Source organism: Pinus tabuliformis, chromosome J, assembly GCF_031772625.1.
Source record: "Pinus tabuliformis cultivar Carrire ecotype Pingquan chromosome J, CPIR1, whole genome shotgun sequence".
In the NCBI taxonomy this organism is placed as follows: Eukaryota; Viridiplantae; Streptophyta; class Pinopsida; order Pinales; family Pinaceae; genus Pinus; species Pinus tabuliformis.
In genome coordinates, this window is record NC_142295.1 from 796599640 (window position 1) to 796623963 (window position 24324).

The 24324-nt window shown below is 39.2% G+C and overlaps 1 protein-coding gene across 4 annotated transcripts in view; it reads left to right on the forward strand.

Annotated features, from left to right (window-relative positions):
- The window catches only part of LOC149229124 (protein SPA1-RELATED 4-like), a 96411-nt gene extending 74797 nt beyond the window's left edge, over window positions 1–21614 (forward strand). For all 4 annotated transcript variants that reach the window (XM_089378485.1, XM_089378481.1, XM_089378484.1 and 1 more), the window contains 5 exons: window positions 17972–18992; window positions 19190–19336; window positions 19626–19937; window positions 20299–20358; window positions 21160–21614. In XM_089378485.1, coding sequence (XP_089234611.1) covers window positions 17972–18992; window positions 19190–19336; window positions 19626–19937; window positions 20299–20358; window positions 21160–21351 — 1732 coding nt within the window. In that variant the 3' untranslated portion in view covers window positions 21352–21614. The remainder of the gene's footprint in view (window positions 1–17971; window positions 18993–19189; window positions 19337–19625; window positions 19938–20298; window positions 20359–21159) is intronic.
- Window positions 21615–24324: the final 2710 nt, after the last annotated feature.

Sequence of the window (24324 nt, forward strand, 5' to 3'; positions counted from 1 at the left end):
CTAGTGTCCTCAAAGGAAGAAGGACAAGAAGGCAGAGCAGACAACGACTTCGACAAAGATTGATGAGTTGACTGCCAAATTGGAGGAGTTTGCACTGATATAAGCAATACCTCTAGGAGGAGGAGGTGCTTGATAATACTTCAACGTGTTAAGATGGGCAGGGTCCAGTGCAGATATTGTAAGGAGATCAGTCATATTATTTCCAACTGTTGCAACAAGACCATCACCCTTGCTACGGGGGCCCACAGTTTCTAGTAGCAAGTTCAGTGTTAGCAGGTTGCAGTTAAATGACAGTAGCAGAGCTAGTTACAGTTGGTACTCGAGAGACAGTTGTAGAGCTAGCTGCAATGACACAGATAGTGTGAATTTCCCTGTTGCAGGGAGTAGGTGCAGTTCTAGCTAGAGAGATTGAGATTCAGAGGGGGTCTAGCTTTAGAGGGAGAAACCCTATGGAAGCTTAGTGCTTCAGGACCTGAGGAGATTACACAATCACAGTGTTAGCAACAGTGTAGATGCAGTGAGTTGTATAGTGCGAGTGCAGGACCACCAAAGGAGTGCAGGATCAACAAAACCTCAGTTTCCAACTAGTGCGTATTTCTCGCAGTAGCATTTTTTGTGTGCATTTACTGGAGGAGGCTGAATTGATTTTGCAAGGGAAACTGAGGGTTTCCAGGTTGATCTGCCATTTGGAGTGGTGGATAAAATTTTCCGAAGCTTTGCCAATGTTTGGAAAGCAGATCATTGTACTCTCTAATTTGCTAAAGTAACAAAATATAAACCCTCATCTACTGCACCAATTTTCCATTTGGGGTTTTCCGGGGATGTTAGTCCAAAATATTGGTGTCATTTTATGTGTGTGCATCTATTTCTCAGTTCCTGATTTATTTCTGCAACGTTTATTTTAATTATGAAGATTGTAGTAGTGAGCTATTTGTTATTTGTCGTTAATTAAATAACAAAAGACAAATAAACTGTATCAGTTAGAAGAATAGTTTCCGGTTTATTACAATCGTGGAAATTTCACACATGTCCCACATGCTTTCCCCTTCTTCGGAATTTGTTACTGCTGGGAAAGGATTGCCTCCCCTTCTCCTCTGTCTCTGGTAGGTGATGTATGATGTGTCCTTCGGAAACATTCAATCCCTTTGATCCACAAGCTAGTAGAATCACCAGCTCTGATACCATTGTAGTAGCTCAACCAACCTCTAAAAATAATAAATTGAATTTCCTAGTTGGTTTGCCCCTTTAGGAATGAGGTTTTTGTTTGTTTTTTAGGGTTTCTGGTAGTTTATGTCGTATGCATGCAAGTTTGGTTTTTAACTACAACACAAACACTTCAAGACACCATATATTGCACAATACAAAATTCTTTTATTAAACAATTGCATTGCAAATACATGCCTAATACATTTCTCCAATGATCAAAGGCTATAATATGAAGTTGCCACTTTGATATGGTATCCAAAGACTCCTCAGGCAACTTTCTACTCTTGTTTCTTTGTCTAAATCGAGCCCCACAGTTGCACGAATTGATTGTCAGACTGCTTTCCCAAGGGTTTCGTCCTTAGCTACGATTTTGCAGGCCTCAGACTGGTTTGAAGCAACTTCCTCCTTGTGTGTTTGCTCCACCCCTGTCTACTAGCTATAGTTCACATTCTGTCCCACGCTCTGTCCCCCAACTGTCCTGCGGTCTCCTCTACACAGCATTGCGGGTCCCTTGAGTGTATGATAAACTCAGCACAATCTTTCCATGGTCAAAGTGGCTTTAGATTATGCTCATCGATGCCTCACCAAGACTAACAAACTATGCGGACCCTCTTGAGTGCAAACTGTACCCTACAACATTATTTATCCTCACTTGATTGCTTTGACGAGCCCGTGCAAATAGATTGTGGCCTCCCTATAACATTGCCTTTGCCTTGAACAAATTGTCGACAATATGTTCCTCCACGTGCAGTTACAACAACCTCATGCAAACCCTTGAGTCACTCCCACAACATAACAGGCTTGTAGGAGATGGATTTATCCTCTCGCGTGCACCCATAGCTTGGGCCCGATGGCTGTCTCCTGCCCAACTCGAGATTAAAATCTCCCATAGTGGATTGATCACTTGTCTCAGGCCATTGTTGTGACCCTAGTCGTTTCTTCCTTGCCCCATGAGTTCCACACAAATCTTGTTAGCATTTTACTCTCATCCTCTTGCTATGAATGATAGAATCTAACGATCCGCAAGTCAGACAAAGGTCACTTGATCAGGTAACTCGAATCACTGAGCTATTGGCACTAAACATCTTCACGATTAAATTCGATTAGAGATCTGTGTGATCCCTCCTACAATCCAGCTAGGGTAGATGATCATCCACCGAAACTAGATTTGCTTCACAGGGTTTCCGTCCGAGGAAGAAATGAGATGTGCTCTCCAATCCAATCTCCAAAAGGCAAATGTATAATAATCTGAGGAAAAACAATTTTTTCTCTTTTAATCCCCATTTTTCCAATTTCCCGGCTTTTCTCTATTTTGAATTTATTTTCCCCTTCTTTTAATTTTTATTTGCTTTTCAAATGTTTTCCCCATCACTTTATTAATGTCACTTTAAGACATCACTTTATAAAATCATCATGACCCATGACGCTTTATTGACTAGTTGATCCCCTTTATTAATGTTTCTCTTACGACTCTAGCCCACCGAAGTCAGGAATGAGCTAATGAGCCATCCCTATGCTGATCATTCGAGAGGGGAGATTACATGTTGAGCGATTATGGATCAAATGAGTTTCCATGCTTTATTGAACTCAATGGCCCAAGGAAGTTTAGCTCCAAATTGGGTGACTTTCCAAGAAATGGGGGAAGGGAGTAGAGTTTGTTACAAAACTTTAGACACCCATACCCAGGCACATTTGGAAAACTTATAGTACCTAAAATAGGGTTTTGAAGTTTATTTTTTTCTCTCAAGGGGTACTTAGGTTGGGCCACCACCAAATGCTGGAGTCTGGCCTAGAGCCAGTCCCACAGGAATCATCAATCAAGGAAAGAAGGCCTTATTTGGCTCCACTGAAGGCTTCCATATGCTTCAGAGCCTGAAGAAAAAGTTTTTTTGCTTTGATTTTAGACTCCTTAGCTTGTTCAACTTGACATCGAGGATGGGCTTTGGACATAGCCATTTATAATGATCAACAGACATGTAGAGTGGTTCCATCTCCAATCCCTTCATTGGGCTACTGTGATATTCCCACTTAGCATTATTGCTAAGTGAAATATCAATTTTGGCCAATTTTGTCTTAATTCATGTTTGCACTTAGGAAATGTGGGTTTAGAGGCCCCACATGTATTTTTGATTAAAGCAAGCCCAAACATTAGAGTTGGAAGGGGAACATCGAACCTCTAGTGGAGCGTGGGGGCCACCCATAGAGAATTACGGCCCACATGAGAAGTACGCACTCATTGGAGCAAGTTTGGTGGGAGGAAATCGAGTTGGGCCCACATGGGCATTTTGGAGGCACTTTGACAAAAAGGAAGGAAAGGCACTCATTTTGGCATTCATTCATCTTTGAGAAAATTGTCTTTGACATAGCACGCTTGAGCTGAAGCCAAGTCTGCAAGTGTTGTTTAGCACACGAGTGTTTCCGAGCGGAAATCTCAACCCTTGCTTCGGTGGACTTCGAGTGCTAGCCCAAGGAGGGAGTTCCATCTATTCCAGTTTTTACCAACAATGGGGAGTGCAAGTTTGTGGAGAGGTTCAGTCGCGGTAGCGCAGGAAGTTGGAACTGCTCAGTTCTTGCAGGAGGTATGCTTGGAGGTTGAGGAGTCAAGGGTGTTTGGGGCTGGAATTTGAGGAGGAGTTCAAGGAAGTGTTCGTTTGGTGATTGCCGCCATTTTGGAGGCTTTTTGCAGCACAATTGACAGGTGGGTCGAATTTCCCAGCAGCAGAACCATAGAGGGAAACGAGGGCCGAAATTCCAAGGTCAATCGTTGACCAATTCCTTCGGGGGTTATTCTAGGTATTTGGTGGAGAGCCCGGGGTTAATTTCCTAGAATTTTCTGAGCACCAGAGGAGGCCCTAGCAGCAATTCTTCACAGTCAACAGCGTATTTTCTAGGCAGTTCAATGCAGAGCCAGGAGAGAGCAGCAATAGACTTGAGGGGGACTTCTTATTATTCACTTGGGCTTTGCTAGCTTGCCTTGGGCAAGCCCAAGTGCACTCTTTCCAGCACCACATTGTACCCTCTTTATTTTTAATAAAATGGCTCAGCAACGCAGTTTTTGGTGCAAATTCATGGACTGATTTATGTGTTTTCTTTTTGTGATTTTTATGTCTATGCATGCTTTGTTATTTACTGTAAAAATTCCCTAGGAATATTACAATGGTATTAGAGCTCATAGACTTGGCTCAGCCTGTGGGAGCAACACAGTCTATGACACCAGAGGATAGGCAAAACGTGAGTTATCGGAGACCTAAGTTCCAGGAAACGTGGAGTTAGGGTCCGTTTCCGGCTGGAAACGAAACGGAAACGAGGAAACTCGTACCGTACTGCTCGTAAATTTGTTTCCGGCCATACTAGCCCGTTTCTAGAGGCGGAAACGTGGCCAGTACGGCAGGAAACGAGTTTCTGGGCCGTACGGCGGAGTTTCCTCATGCAACTTGACTTTTTCTTGTATTTTTTATTATTATTTTGTCTTCTAATTTTTTATTAGGCAACTAAAGTGACTTCTAGTTGCTCAGTGGCTTTGGAGTGCAGAGTTTCCGGCTACGACATTCTTGGATTTTGGCTCAGCTACAACCATATTTCTCTTGTCTTTTCTGGCATTTTGGGGTAGCTTTAGCTACAGAAAATTAATTTGGGTAAGCCACATTCATTTTCTTAGTTTTTTCCTACTATTTCTTCAATTTTCGAGGGTTTATGCTGCCAAAAATATGAAAAACATTTTTTATTTACATATTTGTTTTACTTATTTATTTTTGTAGCAATGGCTTCCAACCAAAGTGCAGCTGCAAGTTCAAGCCCCAGGGCCAACCCAAGCGCTGAATATTATTCTCTTTGGAGGCATGTTCAAAAGCTTCAAAAATGTGGAGGTGGTGGCTCATGAGAATGACGATGTAATCTTTGCAATAATTCGTAAAAGGGCTCCTACCCAAGAGTGAAGGCACATCCTTTGCATGGAGAAGGGTAGGGGGTTGTGGATTGCACAAAAACAACAGACCCATTGGCAAGGAGGGCATATCAAAGAGAGCAAGATGAGGCGGATGTTATTAAGAGAAGGCATGATGAGCTTAGTCAAGCTACTCCTCAAGCTCCATCTAACATTGAGCCAAGGTTTGTAGTTGAAGCAAGAAAGAGGAGAGTCGGTGCCACTCAACAACATGAACAACTAGCACCCAAAAATACCAGAGGGGCATCCTCTTCAGTTCAGGGTAGCAGAATTGCTAAATTGGTGAATGTGCAAGCGAGAGAAGAAACTCATTCCAGAGTGGATAGGTGCATTTATGCATGTGGTATCCCATTCAATGCTGTTCGCTCTCCTTACTGGCAAGATATGATAAGGGCAATTAACAAAGCTCCTCAAGGGGACAAGGGGCCCAACTATGAGAAAGTTAGAACTCAGCTTCTCAAAAATGAGAAGGAGCTTGTGGAGGATATTTTATCGCCAATTCGTTCTTCCTGGAGTAGCTATGGGGTTACCATAGTCTCAGATGGATGGACAGATACAAGGCACAAACCATTGATAAATATCATTGCCACTTCCCCCAAAGGAGCAATGTTTATCAAGGCGGAACACTGCTGAGGAGAGGTAAAAGATGCACAGTTCATTGTTGATGTTATTATAAAAGTTATTGAACAAATAGGGCCTAACAAGGTGGTGTAAGTTATCACGGATAATGCACCAATTTGCAACGCTGCAGGTTTAATTATTGAGGGGAGGTATGACCACATCTTTTGGACACCATGCATTGTCCATAATCTGAATCTAATCTTAGAGGAGATCGACAACAAAGTTTCATGGATAAAGTAAATCACAGGGGAAGCAAGGGAGATTGTCAAATTCATCACCAACCACAACCACTCAGGCAATATTTCGAGAGTACTCCAAATTGGAGTTGTTAAAAGTTGCTGAGACAAGATATGCCTCAAACTTCCTGATGTTGCACAGCCTTGTTGAGGTTAAGCATGCATTAGTTTCTATGGTGGTGAGTCAACTTTGTATTGAGTGGAGACAAATTGGTGGAGCAAGATAGATTTCTTGCTAAAGTTCACAACCCCTGCATTTGAGCTTCTTCGGAATGCTGACACTGACCAACCTTTCTTAAGAGAGGTATATGATGGCATGGATTCCATGGTTGAGAAAACTATGGAAATCATTTCGCAAGAGTCTCCACAACTTTTGTTTGTTGATGATCATTTTGCTGATTTAGTCAAGAAAATTATTGTTGATAGGTGGAACAATTTCAACACTCCATTGCACACTTTAGCACATGCCTTGAACCCCAAATTTTATGATGAGGAGCTTATTGCTCAAAGCAATGGGAAGAGGAAGGCACCCCATAAGGATAGAGAGGTGGCTAATGGGGTGAAAAAAGCCCTTATGAGAATGTTTCCTGCTCATTTACACAAGGAGGTAAAGGAAGAATTTGCCAGTTTTGTTGTAGGAATAGATGATTCTGCAGATATATCAGCTTTGGAGGAGAGAAGCACCATGAATCCAGTTAGGTGGTGGATTTGTCATGGAGCAAATGGTGTACATTTGCAAAACCTTACCATTTGTATTATTTCACAAGTGGCAAGCTCTTCATCAACAGAAAGGAATTGGAGCACTTATGGTTTTATTCATTCTGTGAGGCGCAATAGGTTGGGCTCACAGAAGGCAGAGGATCTTGTTTATGTGCACTCCAACCTTCACCTTGCATCTCGTAGGGGTCCAGAATACAACAATGTCCCTTCTAAAGAATGGGATGTGGATGCAGAAAGTCCTGATTTGGATCTCTCTCTCGCTGCCCCGAATATTGAGGTCTAGCGTGGAAGTGGAATTGGCCCATCATCTTCTTCAGCACCACCATCCATTGTTGAGCATGCTTCTGCTTCTATTTTTGATGAGGATTAGTCTTTTGTCTCTATAGTTCTTGTAGCCTTATAGTCTTTATTGTACTTGCAGCCTCATATATATAATAAAGGTTGATTTTGAGATTTGGATATATAATAAAGGTTGATTTTGGATATTCTGATATTGTTATTTTCATTATGTGATCATGAGCAAATGTGATGTAAATTAAATCATAATGTTTAAACTTTAAATGTAATAAATTATAATGTATCATGTATGCTTTATGATTGCACATAACATTTCTTAAATGTCCTAAATTCTAATATATATATATATATATTCGCGTTTCCCTGTTTCCAAATTTTGGGGGTTGCATTTCGTATCCGTGCCCGTTTCGGAAACTCGTACTCGTTTCCTTGTTTCATGCAACTTAGCCGGAGACAGAGGTACAAAAGTAGAGAAAGGAAGTTGCAAATTACTCCTAATCCCGTGATAACTGAACCGAAGGTTGTGGAAACAAACATGGTAGAGCATGAGGGAGACAAAAGGAGTAAGGAGGAGGAGTTTGCTCAGCGTTTGTTGAAGGCAGTACAAGACTTGTCCAAGAGTATTGAGGAACTAAGGCAACAAAATTGTAGCAACAACAAGGGCAAGGGAATTCAAGGGAATTCCAACTAGGCGAAGGCTCTGATACTTCACAACACCATGCATCCCTTAACCCCAACATTCCTCTTATTCCCAACACACTACCTAGATCCACTATTCCCATGTTCTTGACATTTGGAGCTGGTGGGCAGCAAGGGCAGGAGGAGTTACCTATGGGGGACTATTTCTTGGAGTATCAGTCTTATGGACCCAAGTTTAGCCATCACTTTCAGGGATTTTTGTCAACTGAAGGGCAATAATAGGCCCAAGGGATAGAGTGGGGGAAACTACACACATGGGACTGATTTGCAGCATACTATGGGGAGGTTTTTTCTCCTAACTTTTGATGGATCTTCTAAGAGCTCAACCAGAGCATGGGTAGAGAAGCTGGATGTCTACTTCCAACTAAATCAGATGACGGAGGGGGAGGCAATTTAAATTGCCACACTACATTTGGAGGGTGAAGCCCGTGATTGGTGGTTCCATGGGCCAACGACAATGGGACATGTCGGGGTGACAACCTACGAGGATTTCACCCTGAGGGTGTTTGAGCATTTTGAGAGGAAAAATCTGGAGGAGCACTTTGGGGAGCTCATAAGGCTCAAGCAAACCGGGAGTGCTGAGGCCTACATTTTAGAGTTTTTGAGGTTGTCAGTGATGGTGCTGGGTCTATTGGAGTCTAGGACGGTCTTCATGTTTATAGAGGGGCTAGCAGAGACATTGAAGGGACTGGTGAAGTCCAACAGGCCCACTACCTTGTAGGACACAATGGGGAGGGCCTGAGATTTGCAGGATGCTTTATCGAGGGTTAGGGCACCACTACCACCTAGACCGGGTTTCCAGCAGAGGGGAAGAGACACTAGGGCTTTGCCATCGAGAGCCAACCAGGGGCGTGGACAGTTGGATGAGGAGACTTAGAGAGACCTTTGAAGGAGGAAGTTGTGTTTTACCTGTCAGGAACCATGGGCTCCAAGCTATAGATGCACAACGGCAAGACCCACTACATTGAGGTTTTCTCTGATAGTGATTTGGAGGTGGGTGGAGATGACAAGGCAATGCAGGAAGAGAGGGGACCACCACCACCACCCCCACCAGGGAGAGCTCCTTTTGTTCCGTCAGAAGGGGTCCTTGCATCTCTACGTGGGGTACCCAATTTTTTGACTTTGAGGATCAGGGGCACCGTGTCTCGGTTTTAGTGGACAGTGGGGCTACCCACAATTTTATTGATGCACAGATGGTCCAGAGGAGGGGTATCACAACTGAGGAGTTTGAGGGTTTTTTGGTTCTGGTACTAGGGGACAGAACCATGCAGTGCACATGCTATGTTCCAGCTTTGATAGTGACCATGGGGAACTACTCAGTGAACGATCACTTCTTCATGGTGGATGTGCTGGACACCAATGTGGTCATGGGTGTCTAGTGGCTCTACTCACTTGCTAGAGTCACCACTGATTGGAGGAAGTTGGAGATGGAGTTCACGGGGTCGAATGGCAAACTAGTTTTGCTACGGGGTATGCACTCTTACCCTCCACAGACTGTTTCAGCCCACAGGATAGAGGTTGATCTAAGACAGGGGAACATTGAGTGGGTTGTGGAGTTGGGGTTTCAGAGGCTGGCGGTTAGCCCAAGCCACCGCACCCATTTTGGATAGGTAACCAATAGTATTTGGAGACATACCACTGGGTCAACCACCTGACCGGGGGTTTGAGCATACCATTGAGCTGGAGCTGGGGGTACAGGCCATGATTACTACCCCTTACTGACATCCCAAGGCATATCGGGATGAGATAGAGAGAGCTATTCATGAGTTGTTGGCACTTGGGCACATCAGGCCTAGCTCCAGCCCTTTTGCTTCATCAGTTGTTTTGGTGAAGAAGAAGGATGGGTCCCTACGCATGTGCATTGACTACAGGGCCCTTAACAAGAAGACCATGAAGAACTGTTACCCCATCCCACGCATAGATGAGTTGATGGACGAGCTGAGGGGGGCGAAGTTCTTCTCCAAGATTGACTTGCGTTCAGGGTACCACCAGATCAGGATAAGGGACCAGGATGTCCCTAAGACCACTTTCAGGTGCCACTATGGGCACTTTGAGTTCTTGGTTATGCCTTTTGGGCTAACCAATGCACCGGCCACCTTCCAGTCCTGCATGAACCACGTGTTTCGTGGACAACTGCGGAAGTTTGTGTTGGTGTTCTTTGATGATATCTTGATTTACAACTGGACCTGGGAGGAGCACTTGCAACATTTAGAGACAGTGTTGCGTATTTTGGAGGAGCAACAGTTCTACGCAAAACTGTCTAAGTGCGAGTTTGGTTTGACAGAGATGCTCTACCTAGGGCACATCATTGGGGAGGACGGTGTGAGGGTCCATGAAGAGAAGATCAGGGTCATCCAGGATCGGCCAGGGCCCTGGAATGTGACAGAGTTGAGGGGATTTGTGGGCATCTGCACTTACTACAGGAAGTTCGTGAAGGGCTTCTCTTAGTTGGCAGGTCCCCTCACTGATTTGACGAAGAAGAGGGCCTTTGAGTGTACAACTCTACAGCGCAGGAGGCTTTTGAGCACTTCCAGATTTCACTGTATTGGCACTTCCAGGTTTCTTGTATTGGCACTTCTAGGTTTCCTGTATTGGCACTTCCAGATTTCACCCAGCCCTTTGTGTTGGAGTGTGATGCATCTGGAGAGGGTGTAGGAGAAATTTTGATGCAGGGAGGGCACCCCATAGCCTTCGAGAGTCGGAAACTACTGCCCCACGAGAGGCTGTACTCCATCTATGACAAGGAGATGCTAGCCATCATGCATGCGCTAGCCAAGTTCAGACAGTACTTGGTGGGGAACAGGTTCAGGGTCAAGACAAACCACAACAGCCTCAAATTTCTCTTGGAGCAGAAGCAGTTGCAGGAGAGGCAACAGAAGTGGGTGAGCAAGCTCCAGGCGTATGAATTTGACATTGAGTATGTCAAAGGGAAGCACAATGTGGTGGCTGATGCGTTGTCCAAGAGGTCGGCTACCCTTTCACTGATGAGCATTGCCCCGGATTGGAGGGCATAATTACTGGTAGAGTACTCCAAGGACCGATTTGCATGTGAGGTCCTTGATGGGGTAGTGGTAGATGACCAGTACAGGGTGATGAACGAGGTGATTTACTTCAGAGACTAGATTTACTTGGTGCCCAACTCCCAATTGAGGGAGAATATTTTACACGCTGCCCATGACTCACCACTAACAAAGCACCAGGGGTTCAAAAAGACATATAAGGCCATCAAAGAGCATTTTGCATGGAGGGGCCTTAAGGATGACGTTTTGAGGCATGTCAGGGAGTGTGACACTTGCCAGAGGAACAAGGGTGAGTAGCCACACCCTGCAGGGTTACGACAACCTCTTCCTATCCTTGAGGATAAATGGTAGAGTGTGTCGATGGACTTCATTACCGGGTTGCCCATAGTATAGGGCAAGGACCACATTTACGTGGTGGTGGACCGGTTGACGAAGTTTGCACATTTTTTTGCCATCTCAGCCCGGTACTCGGCCTCACAGGTGGCCGAATTGTTTTTTAGGGAGGTGTTTCGACTACATGGTCTTCCGAAGACCATTGTCAGTGACTGGGACAACAGGTTCATGGGGGGATTTTGGCAGGAGTTGTTCCAATTGGTGGGCATTGAGCTCACTCCAAGCACTAGTTATCACCCCCAGACAGACGGGCAGACAAAGATAGTTAACAAATGGCTAGAGGGTTACTTGCGTAACTATGTGACGAGCCATCAGTGAGCATGGATATGGTGGTTGCACTTGGGTGAGTACTACTACAACACGTACCACATGTCCATAGGTATGTCTCCATTTTGAACTCTATATGGTTACGATGCATTATCTTTTGCTGACGTGATGTTTGGAGATAGCAAGGCCCCTAGGGCCAAGGATTGGATACAGGAGAGCCAAGACATTTTGCGGGCTCTCAAAGACAATATGTGGATGACACAAAACCAGTAGAAACTTTATGCAGATAGGGGCAGAGTTGAGAGGCAGTTTGAGGTAGGGGATTTGGTCTTCTTGAGGCTTCAGCCGTATAGGTAGTCATCACTCAAGCAGAAGGGGATCGAAAATCTCAAACCTCACTTCTATGGGCCATACCGAGTCACTCAGAGAGTTGGGGAGGTAGCATATGAGTTGGAGCTACCCCCGGGAAGTCGAGTGCACAACATTTTTCATGTGTCTTGCCTGAAAAAGGCACTGGGGTAGCAGGGGATAGTAGCTACAGGGCTACCCCCTATGGATGATGAGGGGCACTTAGTTTTGGAGCCATAGGCTATTTTGGACACCCGAGAGAGGCATTTGCAGAACAGGGTCATCAAGGAGTTTTTGATCAGATGGAGGAGCCTACCAGATGAGGATGCCACTCGGGAAGGGGAGCAAATACTTCAACATCATTCATTACAGTTGTTTGAGGACAAGCAACATTTTTGCGGGGAGGACTGTGATATTCTCAGTTAGCATTATTGCTAAGTGAAATATTAATTTTGGCCAATTTTGTCTTAGTTCATGTTTGCACTTAGGAAATGTGGGTTTAGAGGCCCCACATGTATTTTGATTAAAGCAAGCCCAAACATTAGAGTTGGAAGGGGAACATCGAATCTCTAGTGGAGCATGGGGGCCACCCATAGAGAATTATGGCCCACATGAGAAGTACGCACTCATTGGAGCAAGTTCGGTGGGAGGAAATTGAGCTGGGCCCACATGGGCATTTTGGAGGCACTTTGACAAAAAGGAAGGAAAGGCACTCATTTTGGGCATTCATTCATCTTTGAGAAAATTGTCTTTGACATAGCACGCTTGAGCTGAAACCAAGTCTGCAAGTGTTGTTTAGCACACGAGTGTTTCCGAGCGGAAATCTCAACCCTTGCTTCAATGGACTTCGAGTGCCAGCCCAAGGAGGGAGTTCCATCTATTCCAGTTCGTACCAGCAGTGGGGAGTGCGAGTTTGTGGAGAGGTTCAGCAGCAACAATGCAGGGATTGCACAATTCTTGGAGGAGGTACGCTTGGAGGTTGAGGAGTCAAGGGAGTTTGGGGCTGGAATTTGAGGACTCCGGGGAAGTGTTTGTTTGGAGATTGCAGCCATTTTGGGGGATTTTTGCAGCAGGATTGATAGGTGGGTCAAATTACCCAGCAGCAGAGCCATAGAGGGAAAAGAGGGCCGAAATTCCAAGGTCAACCATCGGCCAATTCCCTTGTGGATTATTCTGGGTATTTGGTGGAGAGCCTGGGGTTAATTTCCCGGAATTTTTTGAACATTGGAGGCGGCCCTAGCAGTTGTTCTTCACAGCCAGCAGTGTATTTTCTGGGTAGTTCAGCGCAGAGCCAGGAGAGGGCAGCAGCAGACTTGAGGGGGACTTCTTATTATTCACTTGGGCTTTGCTAGCTTGCCTTGGGAAAGCCCAAGCACACTCTTTCCAGCATCACATTGTACCCTCTTTATTTTTTAAAAAATGGCTCAGCAGTGCAGTTTTTGGTGCAAATTCATGGACTGATTTATGTGTTTGCTTTTTGTGATTTTCATGTCTATGCATGCTTTGTTATTTACTGTAAAAATTCCCTAGGAATATTACAGCTGCAGACCCCTGTAAGCCAAGGAAAACCAGGAGTTTATTAGGGACCAATTCTTTGATGCATTCCAGATCAATCCGTCTTGATTGGCCAAAGGAAACTTGCCCTTTAAGTCTGGCCAGATGCTTTCATATTTGATTTGTATTTATGAAAAGAGATGAATTCTTATAGAATTTGATCTGTTCTCAGTAGGCTGGTGATTACAGGTTTCGTTTACTTATTGATATAAGAATGGGAAATATCTCTTCCGAAGGGTTTAGAAACGTCCATAGTGATATCATCGTGGAACTGTCTTTTGGTGTGGATTTTAATAATGAAATTTTGTCCATGAGGTTATTCATTAGTATGTATTACCAAAGCAAGACAACTTATCAACTAAAAATGTAATTAGTAAGTTGAAAACTTTGTGCTTGAACAATGGATGAAAACTTTGTGCTCACTTGAAGAACAATGGACTCTACCTGGTTGTGCTTGGAATTCTGCATGTAACTCTTTATGCACATTTTTTCTACAGTGTATCATCCACAAATCCAAAGTATTTGAATGTATTGTTCCTTGAATCCATTAGTTTTGCTAAACATGCATTTATATCCTTAATGGGTATAGAGTAAATGTATTTTGAGAGTTCTTGAAAAGTTCAGAAGGGTGCCATTCGTTGTGAAGTTGCGCCTGGTTGTACTTTGAATTTTGCATCTAACTCCATATGCACATTTTTGACTCCATTAGTCTTGCTAAACATGCATGTATAGCCTTTATGGTTATAGAGTAAATGTTTTTTAAGAATTATTGAAAAGTTCAGAAGGGTTCCATTCATTATTAAGTTGTGGACAGCTATATTTTTGCTACCAGGAATTAGGACATATAAGTTTTTTTACAGAAAGAGACAATCCGGCATACTTATTTATGATTTAGACTGCACAACCAGAACTAGACAACTTCAGTTCGTTGAAGTATATGATCTCATGTAAATTTTTAGTATTTCCACTTTATTGTAGACAGCGAAAGTTAAAACAGTGGCAAACATATTTGTGGAGAAAAAGGTTCATTATTCAGTTACTCATGGAAGAGCTTGTTTCATTCAGAACACTGAGAAGAACCTTTTTGGATCATTGGTAATTTTATTGAGTTTCAGTCTTAATTGTGGAAATTTTTTCTATGGGTTGAAACATGGACTGCTCCGAAACATGGAACATGACCACCCTTTGGAAATTCGTTCTGACAGAGTAGTGTATATTCTTGGCCTGATAATATTGAGTGCTTGAAGACAATGGCAATTACTAAGGATTTTCGTTTATTTTGTGGGGCTCATGCAATGGAATTGTATGATAAACAAGTACATGGTTTAAGAAAAAAATCATTTCTGTTATTTGCTCTTTTTGAAGACATATTTAATATTTCTCCACATACCTCCAGTTTGTAACTTCAAACATTGTTACAGTCATGCACCATGACAATTGAAAATATCTCTCGAGGATGCAGAATATGCTAATGATCTACAGGCAATCATTTTTTTAATCCCTTGCTTCAATTTTTTGTGCTTTTTGAAGACTTGTGGTTTGTGTTGTTTGCTGTAGTACATATCTTGTCTTGCAGTCACTATACACGTTAGGATGTCTATCAGATTACAATATTAGTTGTCTATGAAATTAGACATTGTTAGTCTTCTATTTGATTTGAAGAATGATGAGCATTTCTGTTCTGAAAGAGCAGCCTGCTAATCTCCTAGGCATACATAGTAGTTGTGGGAGTTCAAGATCAAATGCCTTCTCAGTTTGGTAAAAAGTATTTATTCGAGTCAAACTATTTCATGCCATCTGGTCCCTAGGGTTCCTCTACATGTAACCAAATCTAGTTTGTTCAATTACAGTTTGCGTTTTCATTTAATATAAACCTGTTTATTCTCGATATCATACTGCCATTTCTAATTTCATTCTATATGCTAACCTTAGATCACCTTCCATGTCTTCTGTACAGGCTCTTGAGCTTGGCTTAGAGGTAGCGGTATGTTTATAGAAAACATCTGTTATGATCCCTTCACAAACTAGAAGAATAACCACAAAAATAGCATCTTCAAGGACAGTAACACAGTTGACATAGTTTATAAGAAAAGTGTAGCGAGAATTTATGGTTGATAGAGATGTGTATGTTGGGCAGAGGTGAAATTCAACAAACAGTGCTTTTTGATCCGTTCTATCAGGTTTTTGTCTATGATTTTCCTTCTCGTGGGACACCTTTCAAGCTTGTATGTTTTCTGGAAATTTTATGTTTTGCTGTATCCATAAGTAGTAATCGAGAAAAAGTTTCAGCATTTAAAACCTTCGCTTGAATTTCAAACAATTCCTTGAATTTTTGTATTCAAGCTTCTGTGATCTATAATGAATTAAACAGTCTTTCGGTAGAAATCACATGAGCGATTTTTTTTTTTTTGGCTGATGCGTTTCGAACCAACAAGTGTGGTTCATCATCAGGACCAGATGAAGAGGCAGACCATGTCAAAGGTTTAAATAGAGAGCAATGTAGAGACATAATTTCAAGTAACGGCTATATTTGAACAATAATGTTTAAATTATAATATTAATTTATTAATATATTAAAACAAATATTACTAATGGCTAGTTTTTGAAAAAAATATTTAAATAATGATATTATTTCATTAATTTATTAAAAATATTAATAGGTAATGGCTATATTAAACGGCTAGTTTTTGAAAAATAATATTTAAATTAATTTATTAAAACCAAATATGACTAGTTCTTGAAAAATAATATTTAAATAAAGATGTTAATTTATTAATTTATTAAAATATTAATATGTAACGGCTATATTAAACAACTAGTTTTTGAAAAAATATTTAAATAATAATATTATTTCATTAATTTATTAAAAATATTAATAGGTAACAGCTATATTAAACAGCTAGTTTTTGAAAAACAATATTTAAATTAATTTATTAAAACCAAATATTACTAGTTCTTGAAAAATAATATTTATATAATGATATTAGTTTATTAATTTATTAAAATATTAATATGTAATGGCTATATTAAACAGCTAGTTCTTGAAAAATTAATAAACTAATATCACAGTTTAAATATTATTTTTATTACTAGTTTTTGAAAAATAATATTTAAGCTGTGATATTAGTTTATTAATTTTTCAAAAATTAGCTGTTTAATATAGCCATTACATATTAATATTTTAATAAATTAATAAACTAATATCATTATTTAAATATTATTTTTCAAGAACTAGTAATATTTGGTTTTAATAAATTAATTTAAATATTATTTTTAAAAAACTAGCCGTTTAATATAGCTGTTACCTATTAACATTTTTAATAAATTAATGAAATAATATCATTATTTAAATATTTTTTCAAAAACTAGCTGTTTAATATAGACGTTACATATTAATATTTTAATAAATTAATAAACTGATATCTTTATATAAATATTATTTTTCAAGAACTAGTCATATTTGGTTTTAATAAATTAATTTAAATATTATTTTTCAAAAACTAGCCGTTTAATATAGCCATTACCTATTAATATTTTAATAAATTAATGAAATAATATCATTATTTAAATAATTTTTTTCAAAAACTAGCCGTTTAATATAGCCGTTATTTAGTAATATTTGTTTTTAATATATTAATAAAATAATATTATAATTTAAACATTATTGTTCAAATATAGCCGTTACTTGAAATTATGTCTCTACATTGCTCTCTATTTAAGCCTTTGCCATGGTCTGCGTCTTCATCTGGTCTTGATGATGAACCACACTTGTTGGTTTGAAACGCGTCAGCCAAAAAAAATTCTCCCATGTGATTTCTACCGAAAGACTTTATTTGAATTATCAAAAATTGTCTGTTATAACTTATAAGTCTTTATTCCTTTGAAGTCTTTATTCCTTTCAAGACTACTGAAGTGAAGAGGAATCAGGTTTCAAAATGTTAAAAAAAGATGTCCTATATCTCTGCAGTAACACAGAATAGTGAGATTAGACACATACACTGCAATTAAAAGGGACAAGGAACACACACTCACACACAAATATTCTTCTTTCTGATTTATGAGAAATATATATTATTACTTTGTCCTATGAGCTTTTTCTCTTACTGTGAAGAGATCTGCTTTGACATGCATTTTTATGATGAATATCAACGTCAAAACAAGTTCTACTTGTTAAAATTTGTCCTCTTCCATAACACATACTTATAGACTTTGTGTGTATAATTTGAGCCACTGTCACCATTGACAGTAGATAGTAATTGATTACATTCACATTTCCGTCGGTAGAATGGAGCTATTTCTCTCTCTCTGCTTCCAGTGTCTTCAGTGTCTTCATTCATGGATGATTTCAAAAATTTCTGCATTAAAACTTCTTGGAGGCCCTAGTATGTTCAATTACATTTTTCTCTCCCTCTTGTCCCACTTCACACATGATGATTGAAAAATTCACCATTGAATGCAGGTCTGTGAGTTTAGTAAGTATTGAGTGACAAAGAATTTAGCAGAAGTAGTTTCAAGGTTGATAAGTCACGGTTGTATTTGCAGAAAATGTTTTCCAAGAGACATAACTACGTTCATAATTGTGTGATTAGTATTTGGATCTATTTTGTTAAAGTGGATGAAGCAATACCTATCCCCCTGTTGAAATGTTGTTGTTGATTGTGGCACAGTGAAGTGCTGCAGAGTGAAATTATCAGTGAAGCCAATGATGCCTTGGAAGAGCGGGAAGCTGCAGTGAAGTTAAAGGAGAAAATAGCAGACACAGAATTATTGCTAGATTTCCTACTTCAAGTACAGCAACAAAAGGAAGAAAGGGTGAATAAGTTATCTGATGCTGTTACTTCTCTGACATCAGACATTGAAGAGGTTGTGAAGCATCAGGCAATCCTTCAGCAGAGGGGTAATTTATCTCATGAATTCAATAGAAGTGAGCAATACACACCTGATAAAGGAAAGAAGTTCATAGATTCATCTAGCGAATTTGATCAGATAAGTGAAACAGGTCTCACCAACAGAACTGGCATACCGACTAGAAAAACAACGATGCTTGGAAAACACCTTCGCCAAGAGAACAAGAATAACAAAGCAATTTGTGGGAAGAAGATTGGAAAGTGTGATTTTGAGATTGACAGAGAGGGGGAACTGTTATCCAGGAGTGCACGGTTAATGAGGAATTTCAAAAGATTAGAACAAGCTTATTTTTCCACAAGATGCAAGCCAAAACAGTTTGTAGGTAATTCAATGGGAAGACATCTGGGTGGAAGCAGTATAGGATGGGGATCTATAGTTGGATCAGAGGGTTTTAACGTTAGCTCAGTTGACAGTTTAGCAGGTACTGGACAACAAGGTGAAGGAAGTATGAATGACCGGCTTGGTTCATTTTTTGACAGCTTATGCAAATATTTACGATTCAGCAAGTTTGAGGTGAAAGCAAACCTAAATCAAAGGGACTTGCTTAACACTTCTAATTTAGTGTGTTCCCTGGGTTTTGATCGAGATAAAGAATTGTTTGCTACTGCAGGAGTCAATAAGAGAATTAAAGTCTTTGAATGTGATACAATCCTGAATGACAATATGGATATTCATTATCCTGTCATTGAGATGACTGGAAAATCAAAGTTTAGCAATGTCTGTTGGAATAATCATATAAAAAACCAGATTGCCTCAAGTGATTTTGAAGGTGTTGTAAGGGTATGTCTCTACAGGCTTGGCTTCCTAGTTTTTTAATTTTCTTAGTTAAAGATCATGCATTCAATATAGTTGGTCATACACATTTGGTTTTATTTTTAGTTTTCTTCATTGGAATTGAAACCTTCCCATGTTAGGGATCACCCTTTAGTTTGTGAATTTAAAGATTAAACCTTTTTCCCTTCGAATAAATTTTGCAGATATGGGATGCTACAAGAAGCCAGCCTATCATGGATTATAAAGAGCACGGGAAACGTGTTTGGTCAGTTGATTTTTCGCAATCTGATCCAACCAAGTTGGCAAGTGGAAGTGATGATTGCACTGTGAAGCTTTGGAGCATTAATCAGGCAATCATATAATTTCTTACAACCATTTTGATTGCAAAAATTATATATATAAATTAAGACAAACAAAGGACAGTGCCGGCTGTGCACATTCCGCTCATGCAACAAAGAGTATCAGCAAGTACATACAAAACATTTGCTTTATTTGTGCATCTATTTGGTACTGGAGTCTATCACAATATGAAGATTTGAATGAAAACATTAAACACGGTACACTAGTTTGTTGCTGTTCAAAGGGCATTCAGTCTTTGTAATGTGTCTGACACCCATGAATTCAATTTCATTTTCACAGGGGGAAAGTGTGTCTACAATCAGGACGAAGGCAAATGTTTGCTGTGTGCAGTTTCAACCAGATTCTGGTCATCTAATTGCGTTGGGCTCTGCAGATTATAAGATATATTGCTATGATCTTCGGAACACAAAAACACCTTGGTACATTTTGGCAAGCCACAGTAAGACTGTGAGCTATGTGAAGTTTCTCGATTCAGCTTCACTTGTTTCCGCTTCTACAGACAACACCCTCAAGCTCTGGGATTTGGCGACAAACAAAGGAAGGATACTCAAGAATCCTGTCCGGACATTTGCTGGGCATACAAATGTAAAGGTGTGTGATTGTGCCTTCAGGAGCTAATATCCCTTCTTTCTTTGCTTACGGAAACTCAATGATTTTCCAGCTAATTTATTCTAAAGATTCGGTTACTTGGTGGTTGGTTCTTGGAATGGATGTCATAGTGATTGATATGCAAATTTTTGAAACTTGCATTGGAATGTAATATAAAATGCATTTTCAAGAGGAAAAGTCTTCTTTACTGCTAACCGGCATTTTAAAATGTCAGTATTCTGCCTTCAGAATTACATGAAAATTTTCAAACTTCGACTTTTAATGTAATATACGATGCATAAGAAATAGAAAAGGAAGTCTGTTGACTGTTATGTGACATTCAAACGTTGGTTGCTGTCTTCAGAATTTTGTTGGGCTCTCTGTAGCTGACGGGTATATTGCCACTGGTTCAGAAACAAATGAGGTAATCATTTCTAGTTCCCAAGGATCTAGTGCTGTTAGAGTATTTTAGTGGACTACCATCCCAAATATTTTCTGTGAATTTTTGCAAGCATCGGAGATGACCAACAGAAGATCGTTGTGGACACGATGATATCTGCTTTTCATTATTGTTAACTGCTTGAATAATGGAGGCTCTGACGATAGCATTGCCTACTGCAGTGCTGTACTCAGTTTTTTTTTTTTGGACTAACGGAAGGAATTAATGAATCAATGTCGGGCTTTCATGGTTTTGTAACTGAAGCAATTCTGCTTATGTACTCTGTCTAAGTTGATTGAGATCAGTGTCAATGGTTGAGTACGTCTTTTTTAGAAATCAGAGTAGCAAATTTCTATGCATGATTGCTAGAACATGTTGTAAAACCATTGGTTGTTCATCTCGGTTTTCTTAATGAAATAGTTGATCCCAGTGGAAGCTACACATAGATTCAAGATAATGAATGAACTTATTGCACGAATTATAAGTAGCTACATACGCTTTTGCAATTATAAATAGTTGGGAATTATGTTCTTTTCATTCATGGACGATAATTAAGATTGCTAGACAAGCTATTTTAGGAAATGATTAAAAAATTCCATTGTCCTTCTGCATTAGTACTTGGTATGGATGAATTACTTGAGGAAAAACTTCCTATGTGGAGCTTGAGTCATTTGTTAGCGGGCGGTAATGTAGTTTGTTCATGTTGATTTAAAATCCACTTTTGTACATATGTCCATACTGGTGTTACATGATGTATTAATGACACATTTGTGTGATATGTTACAGGTGTTTGTTTATCACAAGTCCCTCCCAATGCCAGTAGCATCTTATAAGTTCAGCTGTGAAGACCCAATGACAGGTCTGGAGATGGAAGATGACAGCGCACAGTTTGTTTCATGTGTTTCCTGGAGAGGACAAACCCAAACATTAGTTGCTGCGAATTCTACTGGAAACATTAAAATTCTGGAAATGGTTTAATTATTCAAACACTTCAATTCCTAGTTCGGTTCATTTTGAGAGTAATTGTTGTAACGGATGCAATAGATTGAAGTGTTCATCGTTTTTTTTACTAGGGATGGATCATGTTTCTCCGCCAAAGTTTGCTAGGTCCCATATGACCTTTTATAGAAAATTGGAGAAATTAGGAATGAAAATTGTTTTCAATTACATTCACAGAAATATATATGATGCTACTATTTTGTAAGAATGTATATTACAAATGTGGTTATAACGTTCAGCAAGTTAAATGCATAATTATTGACAGTTGTAAATATTTAGAAAGAATAACAATACGGTCCAATGGAAACGAAATCATACATGAGAGAAACTCCACTCTCCTGTGATATGAATGGTGTACTGAGAATTGTTTCAGTTATAAGCGAAGAAACCTTTGGTGCACATGGGCAGACTGTTTGCTAGAAGTATTAATCTCAAATGCAAATTTGTTTAGCAAGTGTCAGCGTACCATTTAGATGACGAAACATGATGGTGATGAATGTCTCTATTTTCACTTGAGTTCCCACTGACCATTCCCAATAAACAATGCAATTCACGACGGGGGATATCCTTTCTTTAAGTTTTCTAGATCTTTTAATGAAGTAACCGTTAGGAATTTGCTTTAAAAGGTCGTTTATTGTGTTTTTTCCGTATTACTGTAACTTACATAGAACTATAATGTAAATTGTTAGCGCACAAATTTACTATTGAGCTACCTTAGTGTCTTCAGCTGCAAGGAAAGTGAAAGGTTTGTTTCAAATGTATTGCTCTGTCTTTACCAAGGGGACATTTTTTGAGTTTTCGATGGGCATTATTGCAAAAAAAACAAAGCACATATTTAGGTCTTCTTTTGAAAATGCTTTTAAGTACTTAATGACTATGACAATTCTTCATTGATGACAAAATTATATATAATACTCCTGGATGGATAAAGAGCAGTTAAAAAACACCATGTCCAGAGGACCTAAGAAGTTCCCATCCCTTGATATTTTCCTTGGGAAAAAAAATCATTTTTGCCTAGCAATATCTCAACATCTAGTGCTTGTCCTGCCTATCCCACCAAAAATGTACATCCATTGTAATGCCACACGTGCCTTGTGAACTCGGTACACAACCTTTGGTTGCTCCACTATCTTTGAATAATGGTTTTCGAGGCCTTGGAAATAGTAATCAACTTATTGATAGTTATGTGAACTTGCCATCATCCAAACATCCGCAGTTAGTCAAATCAAAATATTCTAGTTTGCGCATGCTCTTGTATAGCGGCCTTAATTGTTGCATATTGTTTGTCACCCTTGATTTATACTTGTGTTGAGTAACATCAATATATATCCAGGTCAAAAACACATCAATCACAGGTCAAATATATATAGGTCAAATAGGTCAAATATTTTTGGGAAATATTTTACTATATATTTTTACTACATTATATCAATGATACAAGGAATTGAGAATGAAATATTTTTACCACATTTCTTTTATACTAGTTTATAATATGTTTGACTAAAACTATATTAAAACTATATAAACATGTATATTCATTTTTGTTTTTGTTTTTTTATTATAGCTGACAATGTTTTTTCTTAGAAAATATTTTATTTTTATTCTATAAGGGATATGTATCAATTAGAGGTTGATCACACCAGAAATTACACACCTCCCTCATACTGGATTGTCGAACGCACCTCTCGGCACAATTGATGTAATAATTATACTACTCTCAATTCACAAACCATAATCACTAGTCTATAATGTGACAAATTAAACAAAAGACCTCAAACATACACGAAATAAATTTACAAATAAAATATAATATTGGTATGATAAATCGAGCAATGATTAAACTATGTTTTTTAACTAATGAAAAAAAGTATACACTAAAAATAAACTATCATTTGCCACCAACTTGTTTATATTTCCAAGTGATTTATAAAATAATTGGAGATTAACTATGACCATGACAAAAGGAGCCACACTTGCGAAAAGTTTATTTAAAAGTATGAGCTCAAAGTTTAGCCAAGTTCGCGATGACTTAAGTTAAATTTAAAAAAAAACTACCATATACCACCAACTTGTTTATATTTCCAAGTGATTTATAAAATAATTGGAGATTGACTATGACCATGACAAAATGAGTGACACTAGTGAGAAGTTCATTTCCAAGAATTGTCAAAGTATGAGCTCAAAGTTTAGCCAAGTTCATGATTACTTAACTGCAATATCTGTAGAGAGTGTTCACAAAACAAAGGAGAAGAAAACATAAATGAATAGAATGCACCAAAGTGATGTGAATGCACAAGTTAATGAATGATTAAATTATCTCATCTTTTTGTTTTGTCTCTTCATATTTTTAACGCTTTGAGTTTATTGTAATGTTAGATATGGACAAATAAGGTCTAAAACACTTCATATTACCTCGTGAAGTATTATTTATACTTAAGAAGTTTAATTGTAAAGGTGTTACATTAAGATTGTTGGTGTTAGTCATGGCTGATAGAGATATAGGAGCATTGTAAAACTTCATATTATTCATAATATTATGTTGATGTATAGGAATGATTGCTCAACAACAAAGAGTTCATCATAGTGACAAGTCCCAATTAGATTATGGCTAAACAAGCATTATGGATTTGAGGTTTACTAGTTACGACCCAATCAATCATTATAGTTTTCCCTGATTTATAAAATGTAAACTCAAATGCATGACTAATCTATCTAATCTAAGTTGGGGTGGTAGAAGCGGGAGGGGTTATCTTTCACCTTGACAACAAAAGGGAGATATAATATGCCTGGGGTTTGGGTTATGCCACCAATAATTAACTAAAATATCTGACTTTGTGGCAGGGGTTAGAAATAGCCATAACAAAAAAAATTCACAAATTGTTGGTCTTCGCGGATTCCACAATTATCATTCAACAAGTGAACTAGCTTAAATGAAAATGCAACATCCATAAC